The 17,702-nt window shown below is 39.6% G+C and overlaps 1 protein-coding gene across 3 annotated transcripts; it reads right to left on the bottom strand.

The window, feature by feature from the left end:
- Positions 1-1,903: 1,903 nt before the first annotated feature.
- Positions 1,904-16,150, bottom strand: LOC104268627 (serine/arginine-rich splicing factor 5-like). Of its 3 annotated transcripts, none has more exons than XM_009878364.1 (7): positions 16,017-16,150; positions 12,552-12,622; positions 11,714-11,797; positions 9,364-9,436; positions 5,448-5,521; positions 4,404-4,514; positions 1,904-3,441 (listed from the first exon to the last, which is right to left on the bottom strand). In XM_009878364.1, exons 1-7 carry the CDS (start codon positions 16,140-16,142, stop codon positions 3,150-3,152), a joined length of 831 nt encoding a protein of 276 aa, XP_009876666.1. In that variant the 5' UTR covers positions 16,143-16,150; the 3' UTR covers positions 1,904-3,149. The 3 variants fall into 3 exon arrangements, with proteins under 3 accessions (XP_009876666.1, XP_009876667.1, XP_009876668.1); XM_009878365.1 differs by having other exon boundaries at positions 1,904-3,420; positions 16,017-16,142; XM_009878366.1 differs by having other exon boundaries at positions 1,904-3,411; positions 16,017-16,142.
- Between the last annotated feature and the right edge of the window lie 1,552 nt (positions 16,151-17,702).

Raw genomic sequence — 17,702 nt, 5'->3', positions numbered from 1 at the left:
TAAGCATGCACAGTTGTAGCTCATTTTACATGCCAGGTTAGGTCAAAACTTTAAACCCCAATGTAAAAAGTAGTTTCCATTTCCAACTCTACCATGTGCCAAACATGGCTGCGCTGCTCTGAAACCTGCTTAAAATTGTTAGGACTTCCAGAAACAATAGGTTTGGTTCGTTGTTTGTTTTAATCTTTTTTCCCCAGAGGGGAAAAAAAAAAAAAAAAGGTCCAATCTGCTATTCATAGCCTGTCCTCTTTAACAAAAATAAATAAAATAAATGTGGTGACACAGCAGGAAATGGGGGGAAATCAGATCACCCTTCTGCCTTATCCCCCTATACATGTTACAGTCGTAAGCTTTTTTTTTTTTTTTGGACACAGAAGCAGCTGTGGAAAAGAGTCATGTAACAAATAAATGAAGTTTGGGCTTCAAAATCCATTATTTCTCCCAGACCAAAATGGATACACCAAAAGAAACAACCAAGAGCTGAGTAACCAGGCATTCAACCTCTCCTTTAGGAAAACTGTTTTTAGCTGCTAAAGATTCCTATCCTTGCCCTTCAAACAAATATTAAGAAAGCTGCCAAGTTCACATCTACTATAAACAAGTATTTCCCCAGAGAAAGATCAGATTTAATATTCTTAGTATTTCAAGAAAGCTCACCTTTTCCTCACCTTTGTATATCTTAAGGGGAACAAAGAACCACTGCTTGCCACCTTGAAAAACGTTAAAAAAAACCTTAGGTCTATTTCTGCCGTGTCACGCCACATTGGTAACGCTACCCCACAACCCGCAGCCCTGAGTTACCTGTTGCTACATTTAGAACCCAGTACTCTGCTTCACATGGACACAGCTGTGCCACCAAAGAGATTTAAACCACCACTATGCCAGCACAGAAATAGTCACAGGTGTTTCTACACTAAACCACTATCAGTTCAATCATACAATTTAAAATTAGTTTAAAAAAAAAAAAAAAGTACTTCTAACCAAACTTAACGGCAGCACAAATCTAGGGGTACACCAGGATTTAAGGTTCAGAAATAAGCTGTGTTTACAATTGCAATCATGATGACGATTGTAAACTTCATGGGTTTGGGTGGGGGGAGGCCAGTTCTCTGGTCTGTACTCACTGTTGCCACTGCTGACTGAATCGACAGACAATTATGGAAGGGAAACAAGAATAAAGAATCAATTACATTCGCAAGATCTGCTTTTGCTCCACATTTAAACAATTTGCAAAGTAAGCACGCTGTGGTCAGAAGCATTCAAGATCTCTGATATTGCACTTGCTGCCCTCAAAGGTACTACACTGGGCAGTGGGCACTTTTGGGAGTTTTTCTGGTAGCATAACACACTTAGTGAAGCAAGGAACACAGCTGAGCGCGTCCCAGCGTTCCCAACAGCCTCATCTAGTGAGACTTCTCTGCAAAGTATTTTCTCTTTGTTCCTTGTGTTCCTTCTTAACTGCTGGTGTATTCAGAGCCCATCAAAACTTGCGCCCGAAAGGGCGTTGGCGTTTTAGCCCTAGACACACAGAAATAGCATGGGCACCGTCAGAATCTCTGGAACCACAAATGATTTTACCTATAGGAAGATTCTAACAACTATGGCAATTTGGCTGTTGGTTCTCCTGTTGAACCAGAAGACAACGCAGAAACCTGTCTCCAAGGTGTGTAGAAACACTGCTACCTGCCGTCCGTTCAAACAGCCACTGATGGCCATGGCAGCAAAACCCTGTCCCATCCTCCTTTTAGTCAGCATCTGGTTACTTACGTGTCATAACTGGTTTCTAGTTTACAATTTGCATGGTTCCATGAGGGTAGCCCTTCAGAAAAATTTCCTTGTGATCACGTTTGCAATATAGTACGAAGTGAGCAACAGCGACAGTAACATTACTAAACCAAACTGCAAAGTAAGCCAGAAAAAGATTTTATTTTATTAGGAATGGTACATTTAAACACACGTAAGACTTTGGAATTAACTTACATATTTTTCCAAAAATGTTTCCCTTCTTTAATGATACACAAGTTAAAAAAAAAAAAATCTAATTCCAAATCATAAGAACAAACAGTATTTGCAATGGAAATTTCTATTAATCAAAACAACTGTGCATTCAGGAGATTTAAAGAAATTATAATCCTTACATTTTAACATGATTAACTTTTCCAGTCACAACTGACTACACTTTTCCTGGGACTTTTTTGCTGCTGTCATTACTAAAATAACCTTCCTTTCCATCAAGACTATTGCTAGCCATACACACATTATTCAGTACCATACTTTTTGGGTATGAAAGCTATGTCACTTTTATAAACATCAAAAAAAAAGGACATGCATATTGACATTTTGTGCAGTTTTATGGAGTCACCTGTCAAATAAGGCCTCTACATACAATACCACATACTACTTAATTACTGGAAAATTATTAAAATGAATGCCCAATAATCCTGACACCGGGATGGTCCATCTCATTTTAAGAGGAAATTCCAGCTTTCATTTTATCATTTCTCACTGCCTAACATTGTATTGATTCACTATCCAAATGAGCAATGTTCAACTCACCCACGTGTCTTCCTGAAAGTCTGTTGCAAATTAAGCACGTTATCAAGGTCATTTAAAGATGGAACTTAAAAAGTCTGTTAAGCCAAGCAACATGGGGGGAAAAAAAAGTGACCTCTTAAACTAAAATCAGCTGGTCCATTCATTCTCACACAGAAAAGTAGCCACAGAACCTTAAAGGAATAAAATCTATACTTTGTGTTCTTGGACTTAATACCAAGGACAAAAGCTATTTTGGAATTCAAAGGCCTTGGAGGTGGAGGGGAAAGTGGGGGGTGAAAGAGGGAGAAAGCAGCGTATTGTCTCATCCCATTACCTCAGCATTACGTGTACATAATATATCTATGATAGAAATGTTTACTAATAGCAGGGAAAAAAATAAAAGACTTCCCACTCCAGACTTCACTGAAAGGAGAAAGCTGACAGCTGCTCCTCACAGAGATGGCCCATTTGATGACAGGCACTTTGGCAAAGTAGGAGGAGGTTACCTTTTCCTCGTGTTAACTCTTCCCCTCCCAGTTCTCAGGCATAATTTGTCTCAAGTCTCCAAGAAACTTGACTCAAATTAAATGCATTAATACATCTCTAAGAGCAGGTTAACTACGGCTGTGAGCAGAGCTTGACCTAGAACGAGATTTTCTTTTGGAAGAAGAGGGAGATGGGGAAGAAGCTAGCAAGCTGGAGCGGTGGCTTTTCTGGGAGTAACTCTTTTTAGGCGTACGACTGCGAGAACGAGACCGGGATCGAGATCGGGACCGGGATCGAGAGCGAGACCTGGACCTGGACCTTGATCTTGACCTGGACCTGGACCGGCTGTCCGATCTGGAAGATCCTGTAGACCTGGACCTGCTGCGAGATCTTGAGTAACTCCTTGATCGAGATCTGCTTCTAGAGAAACACAATTAAAAGCTGTAGTCTCACCTCCTGCTAAATTTTAAATACTCAATTTAAATTCTCAGTTACTTTGTACACCCCACGCATCCATTTGAACACACTACACACAGCATTCAGTTATTTCAAAGTGCTGCTAAATTTCTGTTATGCTCCAACACAACAGTATCTTCTTCAGCCAAGGCTATCAGGAGCTGCCAGCCTGGACATTCTCCACTAGCTTGGCAAATTAAAAACTGCCTAATGAAAGATGCATTCCCTCCACCCTCACCAGGAGGAGACAAATTTTTAGCCATTTCTCAAAAAATGAAAATTCATGTCTGTAGTACTTCTCCTTTCTAGAAACCCCTACGTAAATGGGTTACGGTTTCTTTCAAGAGGCTATAAAAAGTCTCTGAAGGCATGGGGCACCAGCACACTTCAAGGCCTAAGAGTTTAACAGCCTCTGTAGTTATGCATGCCTTTTTCCATAAAAAGAAATGGATTTAAGAGAGACAATGAAAGAGCTGCAGCCAACACATTTTTTAATGACTAAGTGGCAGAACAGCTTTGGGAATAATGCAAGCAAGCTAACTGTTTTTCTTTTATTCTCTGAAGAGAGAATTCTGAAAAATTTCCTTTCAGAATTATTTCAGAGACATTTCACAGGACTGTAAAGCAGTGTTCCATTAAACTAAAAGGCTTTTAATACCAAAACTGATAGTGTGTTTTTTAAATTTAATTTCAATGTCATATTTTATCTTTAAAAAAAATAAAAATCTCCTTACTCTCATCAAAAAGTGTTCTACTTACCCTGTTTTCAGCAACTTTGTTCTTATCTAAATCTGTTTACACTGCAAGAAAGTGTTTCTGTGCAGCAATACTTAGCTTGGGGCCAAAGAATTAGATAATAAAACTTTGTCATCAATACTACCGAAATCAATGCCCTCAGCAGAAATTTATCAGGTCAGGTGACACACCTATGCCTTCTGTGATCTTCAGTCAGTTTAATTCTGCGCCCATTCAGCTCAGTGCCATCCAATTTTTCCAGTGCACTCTTCATATCACTGTAAGATGCAAATTCCACAACCCTGTATACCACAAGGAAAAAAAAGTTTCAGAGAAACTGAAAACCCAAGAAGAACAAGTTTGGGCCTTCTTCAGCCTGTTGATTCACAGCTTGATCTTCTGAAAGCTAATTTTTAACTTGGTTAACAAGAAAACCTGACACTAACAGTCCTAGCCATCCATGCCTTTCAGATCTTCTTAAACATTACCAGAGCTCTCATCTGCAATGAGATGGAGAAAATCCAGGATGCCACACAAACCTGAACCAGCTGCAGAAATATCTTTCAATCTAAAATCTTCTTTCCACAAAATTCTAAAATTGCAGACTCTCCTGTCCTATTTTAGAAAAATCCCACCTTTTGTTTTTTCATTTGTTTTCCCCTCAAAAAAAAGTCCCAAGTTGTATTTGCTCACAGTGGCCCCAGAGCACTGTTTTGCCAGCACAAGACACTCCAGTCATACTTCTCTCTCTCCTGCTTTGTAGTGCAGGACCTTTGTAGTCTGCAGAATTAAAAATGAGGAGTAGGCAGCTCTGTAAGTTCATTTACAATGACTATGGCTGTTGAACCAGTGCAAAGAAGCCACAGGCAGGAGGTGTTTTACCCTCAGGAGTCATATCGTAAGTGATTATACACAAATAACCCTAAAGACAGCAGAACTCCACTGTTGAAAGGTATTCTCCCTTCCCATTTTGCTTTGACACACTGTTTTCCTGGTAGAGAGCAGAGACTGAATTCAATACCACTTCTGAACTTCTACTTACTAACAGCGTGGGGTTGGATTTTTTTTCTTCTTTGGTTGGTTGGCTTGTTTTTTTAATTGGACAAATTCCAGCATGTAAGCCACACCATGGATTTACAGTTCATTCCACATTTCATTTTTTTTTTAATAACATTGATAACCTTGCCTTTAACAGTTGCAGTTATCATAAAGATTTAGACACGAAATTAACTTACCCTTCATTCCTGTTGTTTCTGTGTGCATCCACATAGGTGACTTCCCCTGCCTTCCTCATGACATCTTTCAAGTCCTGCAGCAAAAGTTAACATTTTAGCCTTAAGCAGGAAACAGATGAGTCAGCTAGCAGCAATAACCCTCTGAAACTTTCTCTACTACAACTGTTTAATACTTTTATATTTTTTATATATATAAAAGTGTAGATAATCTACAAGTTTCTGAAACAGTCTACATAATAGCAGCTGCGTATTGAAAGGATCCCTCATTTTTACAGCTACAATGAAAAAAATAATGCTTTTTAAAATAAACTTGCATCCCAAACCAGCTTACGAAAACACAACAGAATACTTAAAATACCAACGTATGCACTGAAATCACGATAAGCAGCATAGTATTAAATGCAGATTTTCACAACTAACACCCCAGTAAAACAACAATCTAATATATACAGACAAATTCATCCTATATGTTCACCTCCCCCAGCTTCACAGCAAAATCAAAAGCAAAAAGGTGTAATTACTATGTAATTAATGATTTTACAAAGGGCAAACTTGAGTATCTGTCACAGTGCCATGTCAATAGGCACGCTTGTATTTAACTTCAGAGGCTAAACACGCCGACATTGTCAAATTACTTGTTCAGTGACAGGATAAAGTACAAACAAATAACGTAAGAGGTCACTAAAAGCAAAACATTTGAGTAAGCTAAAGCAACACTTTTTACCAAACAGTATCTGGTATTTTACAATCCCAGACTACTCACCGCGACATGCCACAAGCGGCAGATGATATAAGAAGGTACCTTTAAGCAAAGAGTTGCTTCTCCGATACCTAGCTGGCCAAGAGGAACTCTCTGACATGAGAAAGGCAGAGGGACGGCTCATAGCAATACGCCGCTCGGAGGTACCAGAGGCCCTGAAAGCACTGGACAGAGTCTCCAGTCTCCAGAAGTGGCTTTAAAGAACCCGAGGATGATCTGCGCTAGCCAACCGAGATCAAACCCAGGCAAACCAAGATCTAGGGATCGCCAAAAAACAGGAGTGTCATAGGAACCACGAGGAAAAATCAGAACAGGCCACACCCTAGAATTTCAGCCACTAGAAAACCCCCAAATCTTTGGTTCTTTTTTTCTCCACACAAGAAAAGTGAGAGTTAACCAAATCGAGGTTGTTAGAAGAGGTTCAATATGCACTTGGTTAGAAATACGCTTAAGGAAGAAAAGACCACAAAACAAAAAGCCAAGAAAAACTTTAGAACATTTGCCACAGAATATAAGAAGGCTTAGTTTTATCTAATCTTTTAATTAAATTCTATTGTCTTATTTTAAGAACTGGCATATGCAAACTAGTAGATATTTTCCTCGTTTCACGTGTGCTTAACACTAAGAAACCTTAATAGCAAACAGAAAATATACCCTAGAGCACTATTAAAAGCAATACTTCAACCTCAGTATGTTTACCCCAATTTAGAAACGGAGAACAAAATTCTGGCTCTGCTCAAGTCAATGAGAGCTTCGCCAGGGCAGGACCAGTAAATTAAAAGGAAGTTGAAAATAATTACGTAGATTAACATTTTCTTAGTTCAGTAACTTGAGGCTTTAAAATTGAGGGCGCCCTCCACTATATGTTGAATCCTGAGGATCACCACCACGAAATGTCATTTGTAACAGTAATGTCAACATGATTAAGATGCCAATGCTATTGCTCAGAAGAGAGCAAGTGCGCGTGTGTTATAAAAGCTTAACAGAATATTTGCTGTTATTAGCAGAATATTTTAAAGTTACCTGGTTTTTCTTAATCAGTGTAACAGTCAGAGTCTATCCTAAATGTACTATTTTGGTTCACCTTATACAGCACAAGAAATCTCTGTTGCCCTTGTCAGGAAAGGAAAATAAGGTGTAGGACAACCATAAATAGGAAAACCATGTATGTATTAAAAATTACATCTTCGTGTAACACAAATCTACTTTTCCCAACTGCCTGAAAATTCATAGATACTGAAGAACTGATAAGGGTGGTTTGAAAGCCCTGAGCATGCAGAAATATATGTTAAATTAGGAGAATTCTGACAGTTTGTCTACTACTTAGATATGAGATTAACAATACAGTTAAACAATTTGAGGAAACTGATCTGAACACAAATTTTGTTTTTTGGGGGTTTTTTGTTTGTTTTTTTTTTTTAAAATATCCCAACACAGTAACTTTTAAGGGAGACAGAAGTTCTCAAGGTATGGGGATCTGCACACAGCAAAGATGAAATTATGCACCTAAGTTTTAAAGCAAGGTTCCATACAGATGGTGCTTGCTAGCAGCTCAGGGATTAGAAGAGAAGAATCATGCCACTACTGTTAACACATTAGCTATTTTAACCTGCTGTGTAAGCAGCACAGTTAAAAGATGTTAAAAAACTATAGTTAGTACCAAAGCAGCGTAGCTTCAAAACTAAATGAGGCTTGCATATGGATGTTAGCTTCACATGATTTCTGTTTAGGCAGGCATCAAGAAGTAAAGTATCTTATGCTAATATATCACATATTGAAGAGAGTAAAACATTTCATTAGAACCCTAAAGATTAATCAGTATGAAATGTGAACTGAGTGGGTTTCAGTCTAAAATGGTAAGAACACATAAAGCCATTATAAATATTCACAAATAAAAGTTATAGAAAATGTTAGATTTATAATTTTTTTTCAAGTTATGAATTTAACACTAAACAGCGTGGTAAGATTTACTCTACTTAACACTCCACTGTAGCTTACTCCTCTGGCCCCTACTGTCATTTCCAAGAGCGGCGTTTTACAATCATCTCTTCATATCTGTAACTGCAGAGCATATCCAGAAGATATGTCGACAAAACCCACTTGCTTATCACGTTAGCTCAGAAGTGGTTGGCTTTTCTTTTTTAGTTATTCAATAATTAACACAACTGTATAATTACAAACCTATTGAACCTGTCATGCAGAAAATAAACAAACCTAGTTTAACCATTTATCTGCATGGACTATACCCAAGCTCTTATGAAACACGCCAGCAGAGATCCGGGTGAGCCAAACGTCTTCCTCATGTGGATTTTGCTTCGAGACCAAGGCTCTGAACATCCAAAGTGTTCTACTGCATCTTTTGGTACGATAATTAAAGTCTCTTTTATTCAAAGAATGTAAAGGTTAATGAACAAGACTAAACTCCACTGTTCCCTCACCTTTTGTGAATAGCATCTGTTGCTATGCTCTTAAAAAGTCAACTTTCTATGTACTAGGTAGAACACAACTGAAGGAATTGATTATATGGTTACTCATTCTACTCATGCCAGCTAAAAATTAACAAAATATTAGCAAAGAGTGAAAAAAAATGTAGTAAGAAAGCTTCCAGAGACAATTACTCAAAGTTTAGGGTTCTTTTTAAAACATATCTACAGTGAGCATACTTTATGCAGCAGCTTTCTTAAGATTCCCTTTATTAATAATGTATAACCAGACTTCCCAGCCATGCATCACGTAACAAAAATATTTTGCAAAATGTAAGGAAAGACCACAAATTCCACGTGGAACAAAGGCATGCACTTCCAGGTGTGACAATACAAAAGGATGACATAGTACAAACAGATGCTACGCTTCAATAATTTAGAAACAATCTAGAGTTTTTGAAAGTTTTGTCAGTTGGTAAGCACAAGTAAGCAAGAATCGGTTCCCACCTACAAAAAATTAGTTATAGAACCACCTGCACAGCTGTGAAGCAAAGGACTTCTTTAAATGTCTGAGTGCAAATTTTTAGCAAACGCCAAAGCTTTTTTGCTTGTTTTTTATTCAGGTTAAATATTTATGATGGCTTATGGCTTCATTAAGCAATTAGGCTAAGAACAGTCTATTTACAAGTTAGGAAAATAAGGTGTAAAAAAAGATGATAAGATGTTAACTCACCTGCCAGCTGATACGGGATGAAAGATTTTCAACTATGATCCTGTGTTCAGTACGAACAGGAGGTCCATATCTGCTAGAAGAGTTCACAGGGAAAAACAAAACAAAAAAAAAAAAAAGGAAAAAGTCTCCAGTGTAAAGCATTTAGAACTTATGAAATCTGACCTTATCTATAGCTTGCTGAGACCTTTAAGTATTTTCCTTGTTGCTGGACTGCAGATTTTACTCTCCCTCATCAAGAATATAGTTTAGAGTCCACTACAAGTAGAGAGATGCTACAAGGGTATTAAAAGGGATTTTGATGGAGAACTTCTTACCAAGGCAGTCAATATCACTGCCATTTCTCCTAGGTACATAGTAAGTGCCTAGTAGAATGAAAAGAACATAAAGAGAATTAATTTTGGTATTTGACAGGCGTGGCTCACCGATATAGTTTTGGATATATATGATAAGGGCAATTTTTTTCAGTTGGTAGTACAAATTCTGCTTCATCTCAGGGAGATAAAAGGCACAATTTAAAGGTATCTTAGTTCATGTTTCTAAACACAAAACCACTTGCTAATATTTATAAATGCCACCAGGACCTACGGGAGAGATTTTTTGTGGGTAGAAATACTCTCACTTCAGTAAAATAAGAGCTAGATAATTGGTTGCCCTGAAATAACTTAGCAGTTTACAGTTCCTGAATGAAAGCCTGTTTTTCACTTAACCAAAAAATTAAAGACCCTATCGAAAAGGAAAACGTAGCTTGAAAACGTTCATATGGAAGATAAATTCTGGCAAGAATACTGCCCTTGCAGCTAATTTCTTATCCCAATCCTAGTCATTCTGAATCCAAAAGGATCCAAGAACTACGGAAAAAGGTATGCCAGCCTTTTGGTAAGTAACATAGGATTTTAACAACGACACTATTTTGTATTATTAGAGAAAGAATCAAGAACACTAACCTTAGAGAAAATTATTCTCATCTTCTCCTCTCACAGAAACACAGAAATCCTAAATTGCGTGTATTGATTTGTACACTGAAGCACAGGCAATTTCATTTCAGTGCATACCTCAAAGTGTCCCAATTTTTTTCAGAACATCCAGATCTTCCGGGCATTTAAAGAGAGGTCCCAGAGTCCCAAAACTGGCAGGCTGAGTCTCATTTTTCCATTATTGCAAACCGCAGTCTCTTCCTGTCTGGCATCGGCAGTCTGACGTCATGAACATGACTACAACGTCAGATGCCCACGACCTTCAATCACACTTCCTACTTTAAAAGTCCACTTTTAGCCTGGACCTCGGACCAATTATACCGCATCAAGGTTACTGCCACTGAAGAAAAAATAATCTAATTAGCATACTTGCATATGCAAATTAGATGCTCCAGACACCGGTTTGTAACTGGCAGCAATGCTGACTTTGAAATAAATGCAGAGGTTTATGTCAGTTAAGTCTTCATCTTTCTTCCAAACTCTACTCTACAAAGGCCCCAGCTACAAATGTCTCTACAGAGCAAATTATTCCATCCACACTTACTTCATGCAGGTAGATCTAAAGTACAAAGGTGTAACATGTAGTTGTTCGGTGGAACGTACGCAAACCTGCAGAACTTTCACAAACTCCACTGCAAGTCGGTGCAAGGCTCACCACCAGCTCAAATCACTGAAAGTGAACAACTCCACAAATACTGGGTGTCCACTACAGGTGTTTCTAGAGAGAAGCTACATCCCGTTTTTTAGATTCCATTGTCGTACAGAGGCTCTCCTTCAGCCAGGCACCTGCTTGGTCAGCAAACTGAGTCAGTTGGTATTTAAACACTTCTGTACATGCTAGTATTTGTGCCCCAGCACTGTTTCTCAAATACAGTTCCTTTTGTATGCTGTGATGAAGTTAGTGTTTCGATAACCATACAGCTGGAAATGTGAAAGCTTGAACTACTACTACTACTACTCTATAATAATTCTGCTTAGCCTATAAGCTCAGTTTATGACACAAGCCTCAACAGAGAAGCTCTGACATTTTTCTTGATTTAGTTTTAAAAACAGCCGATCCAGATCCAAGTGAAGCATCACTCCTTCACACCATTTACACAGAGGAGGAAGCAAGACCAATGTAGTGCCTACAACGTGAAGAGGGAGCATATCATAATGGGTTTGTGAATCTCTGCGAGCCAGTTAACCTGTTTTAAAACCCACATAAATAATAGTAATGGACCTATGAGGTTTGAAGATACAAAACTTGGGGTTTTGTGAAGCTATATAAGGAAACAGAGCTGGATTCCCTAACTCCAACCACAGGAAGAAAACAGTATTTCAGCACAGTTCTTCAGTTCCTGTGTTTGTAGGAAACAAGAGTCCAAACCACCTACCTAGATCCACTGGACTGGTAATAACTGAACCGTTGTGCGAATCTGCCCCTTCCTCTTCGGGCTCGAGCATGCTCAATTGTAACCCTTGCGACAGGAACAAAACAAAACAAGCAAACAAAAAATAAAACACAGACTTTAAGTATTTGACACTGACGTAAATCTTTTGCAACTGGAAGCATGAACAAGAATTATCTTGCCCTTGCAAGAATGATCTCAGCTCAGTCATTGACACTTCTTAAAGAGCCAGAACAGTTGTAATCTCATCTCATTCATCTCCCTCAGAATTTCATGAAAATTGTCATGGGTCTGTAATTCAAACTGAAACAATTCCATTTGCTCAGAGCCTGAGAGTAATCACACAGGGAAAAGGGTACCAAAATAAGTAACAACCTAAATGACCTAAAGCCAGCTTCCACAATCAAAATAGAAATTACTGCACCACACAATGACTATAGTCCACGTTGTGGCAAACCAAAGGACAACATCTCGACTTACTTTCTGAAGTCAACAGACAGATAAATAACGAAAAAATAAGTTCAATTCACTTTTTACTAATATTTCCAGTGATGAGACCTTTAGTTAATTTTGAAGGAGAAATAAATGCAGGTGGAGAAAAGAGTTGCCCCTTCTCCAAGCCACTCCTCTTCTAGTTCCAAATTATCTCTGCCTTATCTAAGACTGTAGGCAGGGTCCCAAGGAATCCCTTTCAATAACGTTATGGAAGGTGTATCCCACCACAGAGCCACAAGAAACGGGTGTCAGAGCACAAGCTAATGCTCTGTATTTGGATGGGAAGCACTTTCATTGTCCTTAAGCAGAATTACGGTAGCAGGCTTACCTTTCATCACACAACTCTTTGCCATTTAGTTCATAAATCGCATCGTCAGCATCCCTGTGGTCTTCGAATTCCTTGACAGAAATTATAAGAGTAAGAATACGAGAACAAAAAGAAAATAAAAAGTAGTTTCCCCTCATACCATGTTCCAATGCTAGAAAACATGTTTTCTTTATAAACTTTACTTTTTTGCATCAAGCATCAGACAGAACTTTGAGCAAGGAAGCACATTCCTAGTACATTTATAACCGCAAAGCCAAGATACTAACATTCACGACCATTTCTTCTCCCTCTACCCCGCTCCTTTTGCCTCCCTCTGCTGTTTCAGTGTAACTATTTCCAGGACCTATACAGAATGAATTTAATTAAAGTACTTGCTTTACGACAAAAATTTTTTGCAAGCGAGGGGATTACTTTATCGCATCCAGTTTAAAACATAACCCCATACACAGAGAAATCCTGTACTAACAGCACAAGCTGATCACCTGCAACCAAAAGCAGGAGAGCTGTGCACTTTCAAAATCCTCTTTAAAGTCCTGGGACTGATTCAATTCTTACTGAATTGGCAAAGAAAGAGTAAACCAGAAAAAAAAAAAGTCCTTCTGACTTTTCTTCTGAGCAAATTCAGATCACTAGTCTGGAAAAAAAAGTGTCTGTGTAAGAAAAGCAAGAAACATAAGCTTCTTTTCTGCACTGACCACCTGCAGGTCTGGATCAGCTATAAAATGCAATTCCACATACTGCTGCAGCGGAATCCGTTGCTCGGCTTTTGGCAGCAACGTTGCTTTAGTCAGTCTGAGTAGCCTCTGCCCACTATCCAGCCCACTGGTTCTTGGCAGAGCTGTTTGTACAGCTCTGCAGGAAACTAGGTCAAGAATCCCATCCAGACGAAACCCAGCATGCTTTGTGCAGGAGGTGGCGTGAAAAAAGACTTGTGATTTTTCAACTAGATCAGCTTCCCAGGTAGGTTCATTCTGTGGACAACCAACAGCAAGGCAAGGGGAGAAAGGAAAGAAATAAAGCAGGGAAAACAAGTGGCTGGGCAGTCCCAACAGCATGGATGGAGAAAAAAAAAATTAAAATTGTGGAACTGTAGCTTGAGAGCAACGACCAGGAGAGAAGCAGCTTCTCAAGTTGAATAAAGTGCTTGCATAACTACGAACAGCTTTTCAGAAGCGATACCAGCCTAAGTAATCTTCCCCCTTCTGCACAGAAATCTTCTTCCACTACCACGCAGAATATCACGTCCTTGCATGACGATGCAAAGACTATGCTGAGAAAATTGATTTAGGTCCAGCATTTAAGAGTAACAATAGTCAGTGCCTACAATTCCCATGATTTCAGTGAATGTCTAGCTTTAAGGCCTGAAGTTTGCAAACATTCTACACCAAAATCTAACAAATTTAAGTACATACAAACAGGTTCAAAGAGCAAGCAATGATTTTATTCAAGCATAATGGAACATGCTTTTAACACTACAACAATATTCAATCAAAATAATTTGGGGTTTTTAATAGGTTTTATAAATACAGATTTTAAATAACCAAAACCAAAGATAAACTGAAAACCCATGACAAGTGAGGTACCTCACAGGATAATGCATTTATAAGTTATGTTGATGACAGGACCAAGTGCACCATGGCCAGTTCTGTGGCTGACACTGAAACAGTAGGAAAATAGATATACCAGAAGGAAAAAAAACACTGCACAAAGAAACCCCGACAGGCTGAAAGATTAGGCCAACAAGAATCGTAAGTTTTAACAAAAGGTCAACGTGAGGTCCTGCACCTTGGACAGAGGAACTCTAGGCAGCAAAAGAGGCTGGGGTCTGAGGGCTGGAGTGTAACTCTGCTTAAAAGAACATGGAAATCCTTGTGGAGTCAGCTCGGTGTGAGTCAGCAGTGTGGCCTTGCTGCAATGAAAGCAAACCGCGTCCTGGGCTGCATCGGTAAGAGCCAGAAAACCAAGGGATGTGATTATTCCACCCCACTTGGTATTTGCTAGGCCACACCTGGAACACTGTGTCGGGTTTTGGTCCCTCCAGTTCAGAAAAGGCCTTGAAAAATTGGGAGTGGGACCAGCAGAGGGTCACCAGAACTGATCAGAAGGTTAGAGCACAAAGACAGGTTGAGGCAGCTGTGTTCATTCAGCCTGAAAACGCAGCTCAAAAGGGATCCAGTTAAAACCTTCCAAACCCTAAACCACAGTTATAGAGATGCCAGAAGTGCTTTCCTCATCTGTGTGTGCAGTGATGGGATGACAGGTAAAAGGAGGCAGTTTTGCTCAGATGTAAAAGTATCCACCATGCAAACCATTATTTTTTTTAGAGTTATGGGACAATTATTCAAGCTTATTAGTGAGCTTTGAAAAGAAAATACTTCTGCCTAGGGACTGGAAAAGAGGAAGGAGGGCTAGCTGATTCACGTACAGGAGGTGAATGAAGTTGTTCCTGAATGAGTCAACAGCCCTGCCCAAGGAGAGAAGAGAAGCGCTCAGGAAAAGGTGATTGAGAAATGGCAGCATCTGGAAAGGACATACTAAATACACTCAGGCTCAATGGCTGTTTACCCCCAGACTTTAAAAGGTGGGTATTCACCTACTGCCAGTCAACAAGCAGTAGCTTATACTGCAGGGCAATACCTGTATGAAACTCAAGTAGGCAAAGCCTGGGTTTTTTTGTTCTTTTCCCATACCTTTACCCAAGGGATTGATCTTGGCAGAACAGATATAAGCCTGCCATAGCAGTATCAATCTTTCCGGTTTGAACTCTATCCTGCAAAACAGCTAGTTCTCAGGAGATAATAGTTAAGACCTGAGAACCTATAAAGTTGTAAAAATCTGGACAACAGTTTAGGAGCATACAGCTCTAGAAAGCAGCAGCAGGATACTACGATCCACTGAAGCATATATTTCATTTAAGAGTCTGACAGACACGTATGCCCCGTTAACATATACTGATGGTGAATACGACTAACGTTAGCTGTGCAAGAGTTAAAAGTTGTGCTGCTTAAATCCAACAGCAAGCACCTATTACCCCTGTTGTCTTGGCCAATTGCTTTGCTTTTATGCCAGGCCATTATTTAGAGATATGACCAAGCACACCAGAAGGAGCGAGAGGCGAACACAAGCAGTTCTGTATAAACTTTTCTCCAGGTCAAGACTTTGTCAAGTTTGTAATGCCATAACAGGATATTTATACTGTCTCCAGAAATAAGAGATAACATTTAAATCCGTGGAAGACTATGGTCAGATAATGTATTTAACGTAGGTAGAATATCAGCAAGATTTCAAGCAAAACCTGGCCAAATCCAGGTAAAACTGTAATATTAGCATCTGAAAAGCACTCTGAAACACATACTAGTATGTTCCTTTTCCCATTGGAACTATTATTTTCTTAAGCATTTTCCTTGAAATCAGCCAAGCAAGGCCAGTACCTGCAAACAAGGCAAAAGAAAAGGTACTACCTACCACAAATCCAAACCCATTTTTTAGATGGATTTCTCGTATGCGTCCATATCCTTTGAAGAATTTCTCCACATCCCTCTCCCGTGCACGTGAGCTTAAGTGTCCAACGAAGACTCGGCAGCCACTCATCTTAAAGTTGATGCTAAGAAAGAAAACAGCACCGTTTATAAGATTAGCAAACCTAAAACAGAGTGATCAAGATCACTTCTACAATTCAGAAATCAAATAAGACTTAATTTTATTGTCTTCCACGTAGATATGTCAAAAATCTGACTCTCTATAGCCACAGAAGTGAGAAAAGCCTGTCTTACTGACTTCTGTCAGAAACTACACCGGACTCCCAGTTTCGTCATTTTTTATTATATCACTTAAAGACTTCTTGTATCTGAAACAATGGTTTTGTTTGTTGTTAGACTAATAAGGCTTTTGTATCACAGAACACACAAAAACCCCCACTCTACAAGCTCCAAAATTAATTTACCAGGCTAAGAAGCAGCTAAATAAAAACACAAACAAAACACCTTTCATGGTAATCATTGGAATAACAACATAAAAAATTCTTTCACTTGAAAGAATTGCGTCAATAGAAGTTATACTGCCATCCAAAAGATGAACAGTAGTCATCAAGGTATTTCAATTCGCACTAACCATAAAATACTTTAACAGCCTTATCAAGTTATGAAAAAGAAATTTTTTAGATTTCAATTAGGCAAGACAAAAAGGCTATTTCAGAATTTCAGACTTTCAAAACTGATCCAGGATATATAATTTGAGATATTTTTCTGGAAGCTCCATTGTTTACCTTGAGTACGTCACTTTTTCAGTTTATATGATTTAGAGATTTTTAAGTTCTTGTAACTGGAAAATATTATTTTGCTAACTCAGCGAGCTTGCTGTCATAGAACAAAACAGAGAATCCGAGCTCCAAGAAGTGGAAATACAATGTGAACTTCTACTGCAATACTGAGCTGTAAAGCAGGCAGAGTACACAGACAAGAAATCACGGCAGCTGTGAAAGCAGTTCAAGACAATTTGGATGCCGTGTTTTTAATTAGCCTGATTTACCTTCTGTGTTATCAGCCAGTAGGTTTCTACGGATTCGCTTCTTTGCTCGGGCTCTCAGAGAATTGCCAGAACTTTGGAAGACAGGGTAGAAGGGCTTTTTACAGGGCAGGGGCTGGAAGCGCGACGGCGCTTCCCTAGATCAGCCTCAACCGAAGCCCAGCCTGAGCTGACAGCGATTTAATCGCTCTCACGCGAGAAGTTTTGCGCTTCCCCTAACGAGAGGTGACGCTGCCCTTTGTCACTGCTCCCTCCTTTGTGCTCACGCCGGCGTTTTTTATGCCCACATGGAAAATTCCAGCTCGGGGGGTCTGATTCAGCTCCCTCGCAGAGTGGAGAATGCCCCGGCGGGGGCTTCCCCGCGCGTTGCCCGCAGAGGCGGGCCGGCAGGCCCGGCAGCCGGTATTAAGGCAAACACAGGCCTTCACAGGGAAGGACGGGCTTACGTAACCAAGTCCCTTGAAACACGGCAAGAACAGTCGCTTGGGCAACACCGCTCGGTTTGGGAGCGGCGTGGACGGGACGGATTTCAAACGACGGCCCAACTGCTGTGCAAAAGGGCAGGGCGGGGAAGGGGAATTGGCAGAAGGGACCGAGCATGGGGCAGCTGCAGCAGGCACGGCACAA

This window comes from Apaloderma vittatum, unplaced genomic scaffold (genome assembly GCF_000703405.1).
Source record: "Apaloderma vittatum isolate BGI_N311 unplaced genomic scaffold, ASM70340v1 scaffold6201, whole genome shotgun sequence".
Lineage (NCBI taxonomy): Eukaryota > Metazoa > Chordata > Aves > Trogoniformes > Trogonidae > Apaloderma > Apaloderma vittatum.
The sequence above is the reverse complement of the archived record's forward strand: the minus strand, read 5'-3'. Positions and strand labels throughout refer to the sequence as shown.

Coding starts and splice junctions, on each gene's coding strand:
- LOC104268627 (XM_009878364.1), bottom strand. CDS start 16,142: ATGAGTGGCTGCCGAGTCTTCGTTGGACACTTAAGCTCACGTGCACGG. Junction 11,798..12,551: donor AAAGAGTTGTGTGATGAAAG/GTAAGCCTGCTA, acceptor TCCTGTCGCAAG/GGTTACAATTGAGCATGCTC. Junction 4,515..5,447: donor AGAAACAACAGGAATGAAGG/GTAAGTTAATTT, acceptor TGTGGTATACAG/GGTTGTGGAATTTGCATCTT.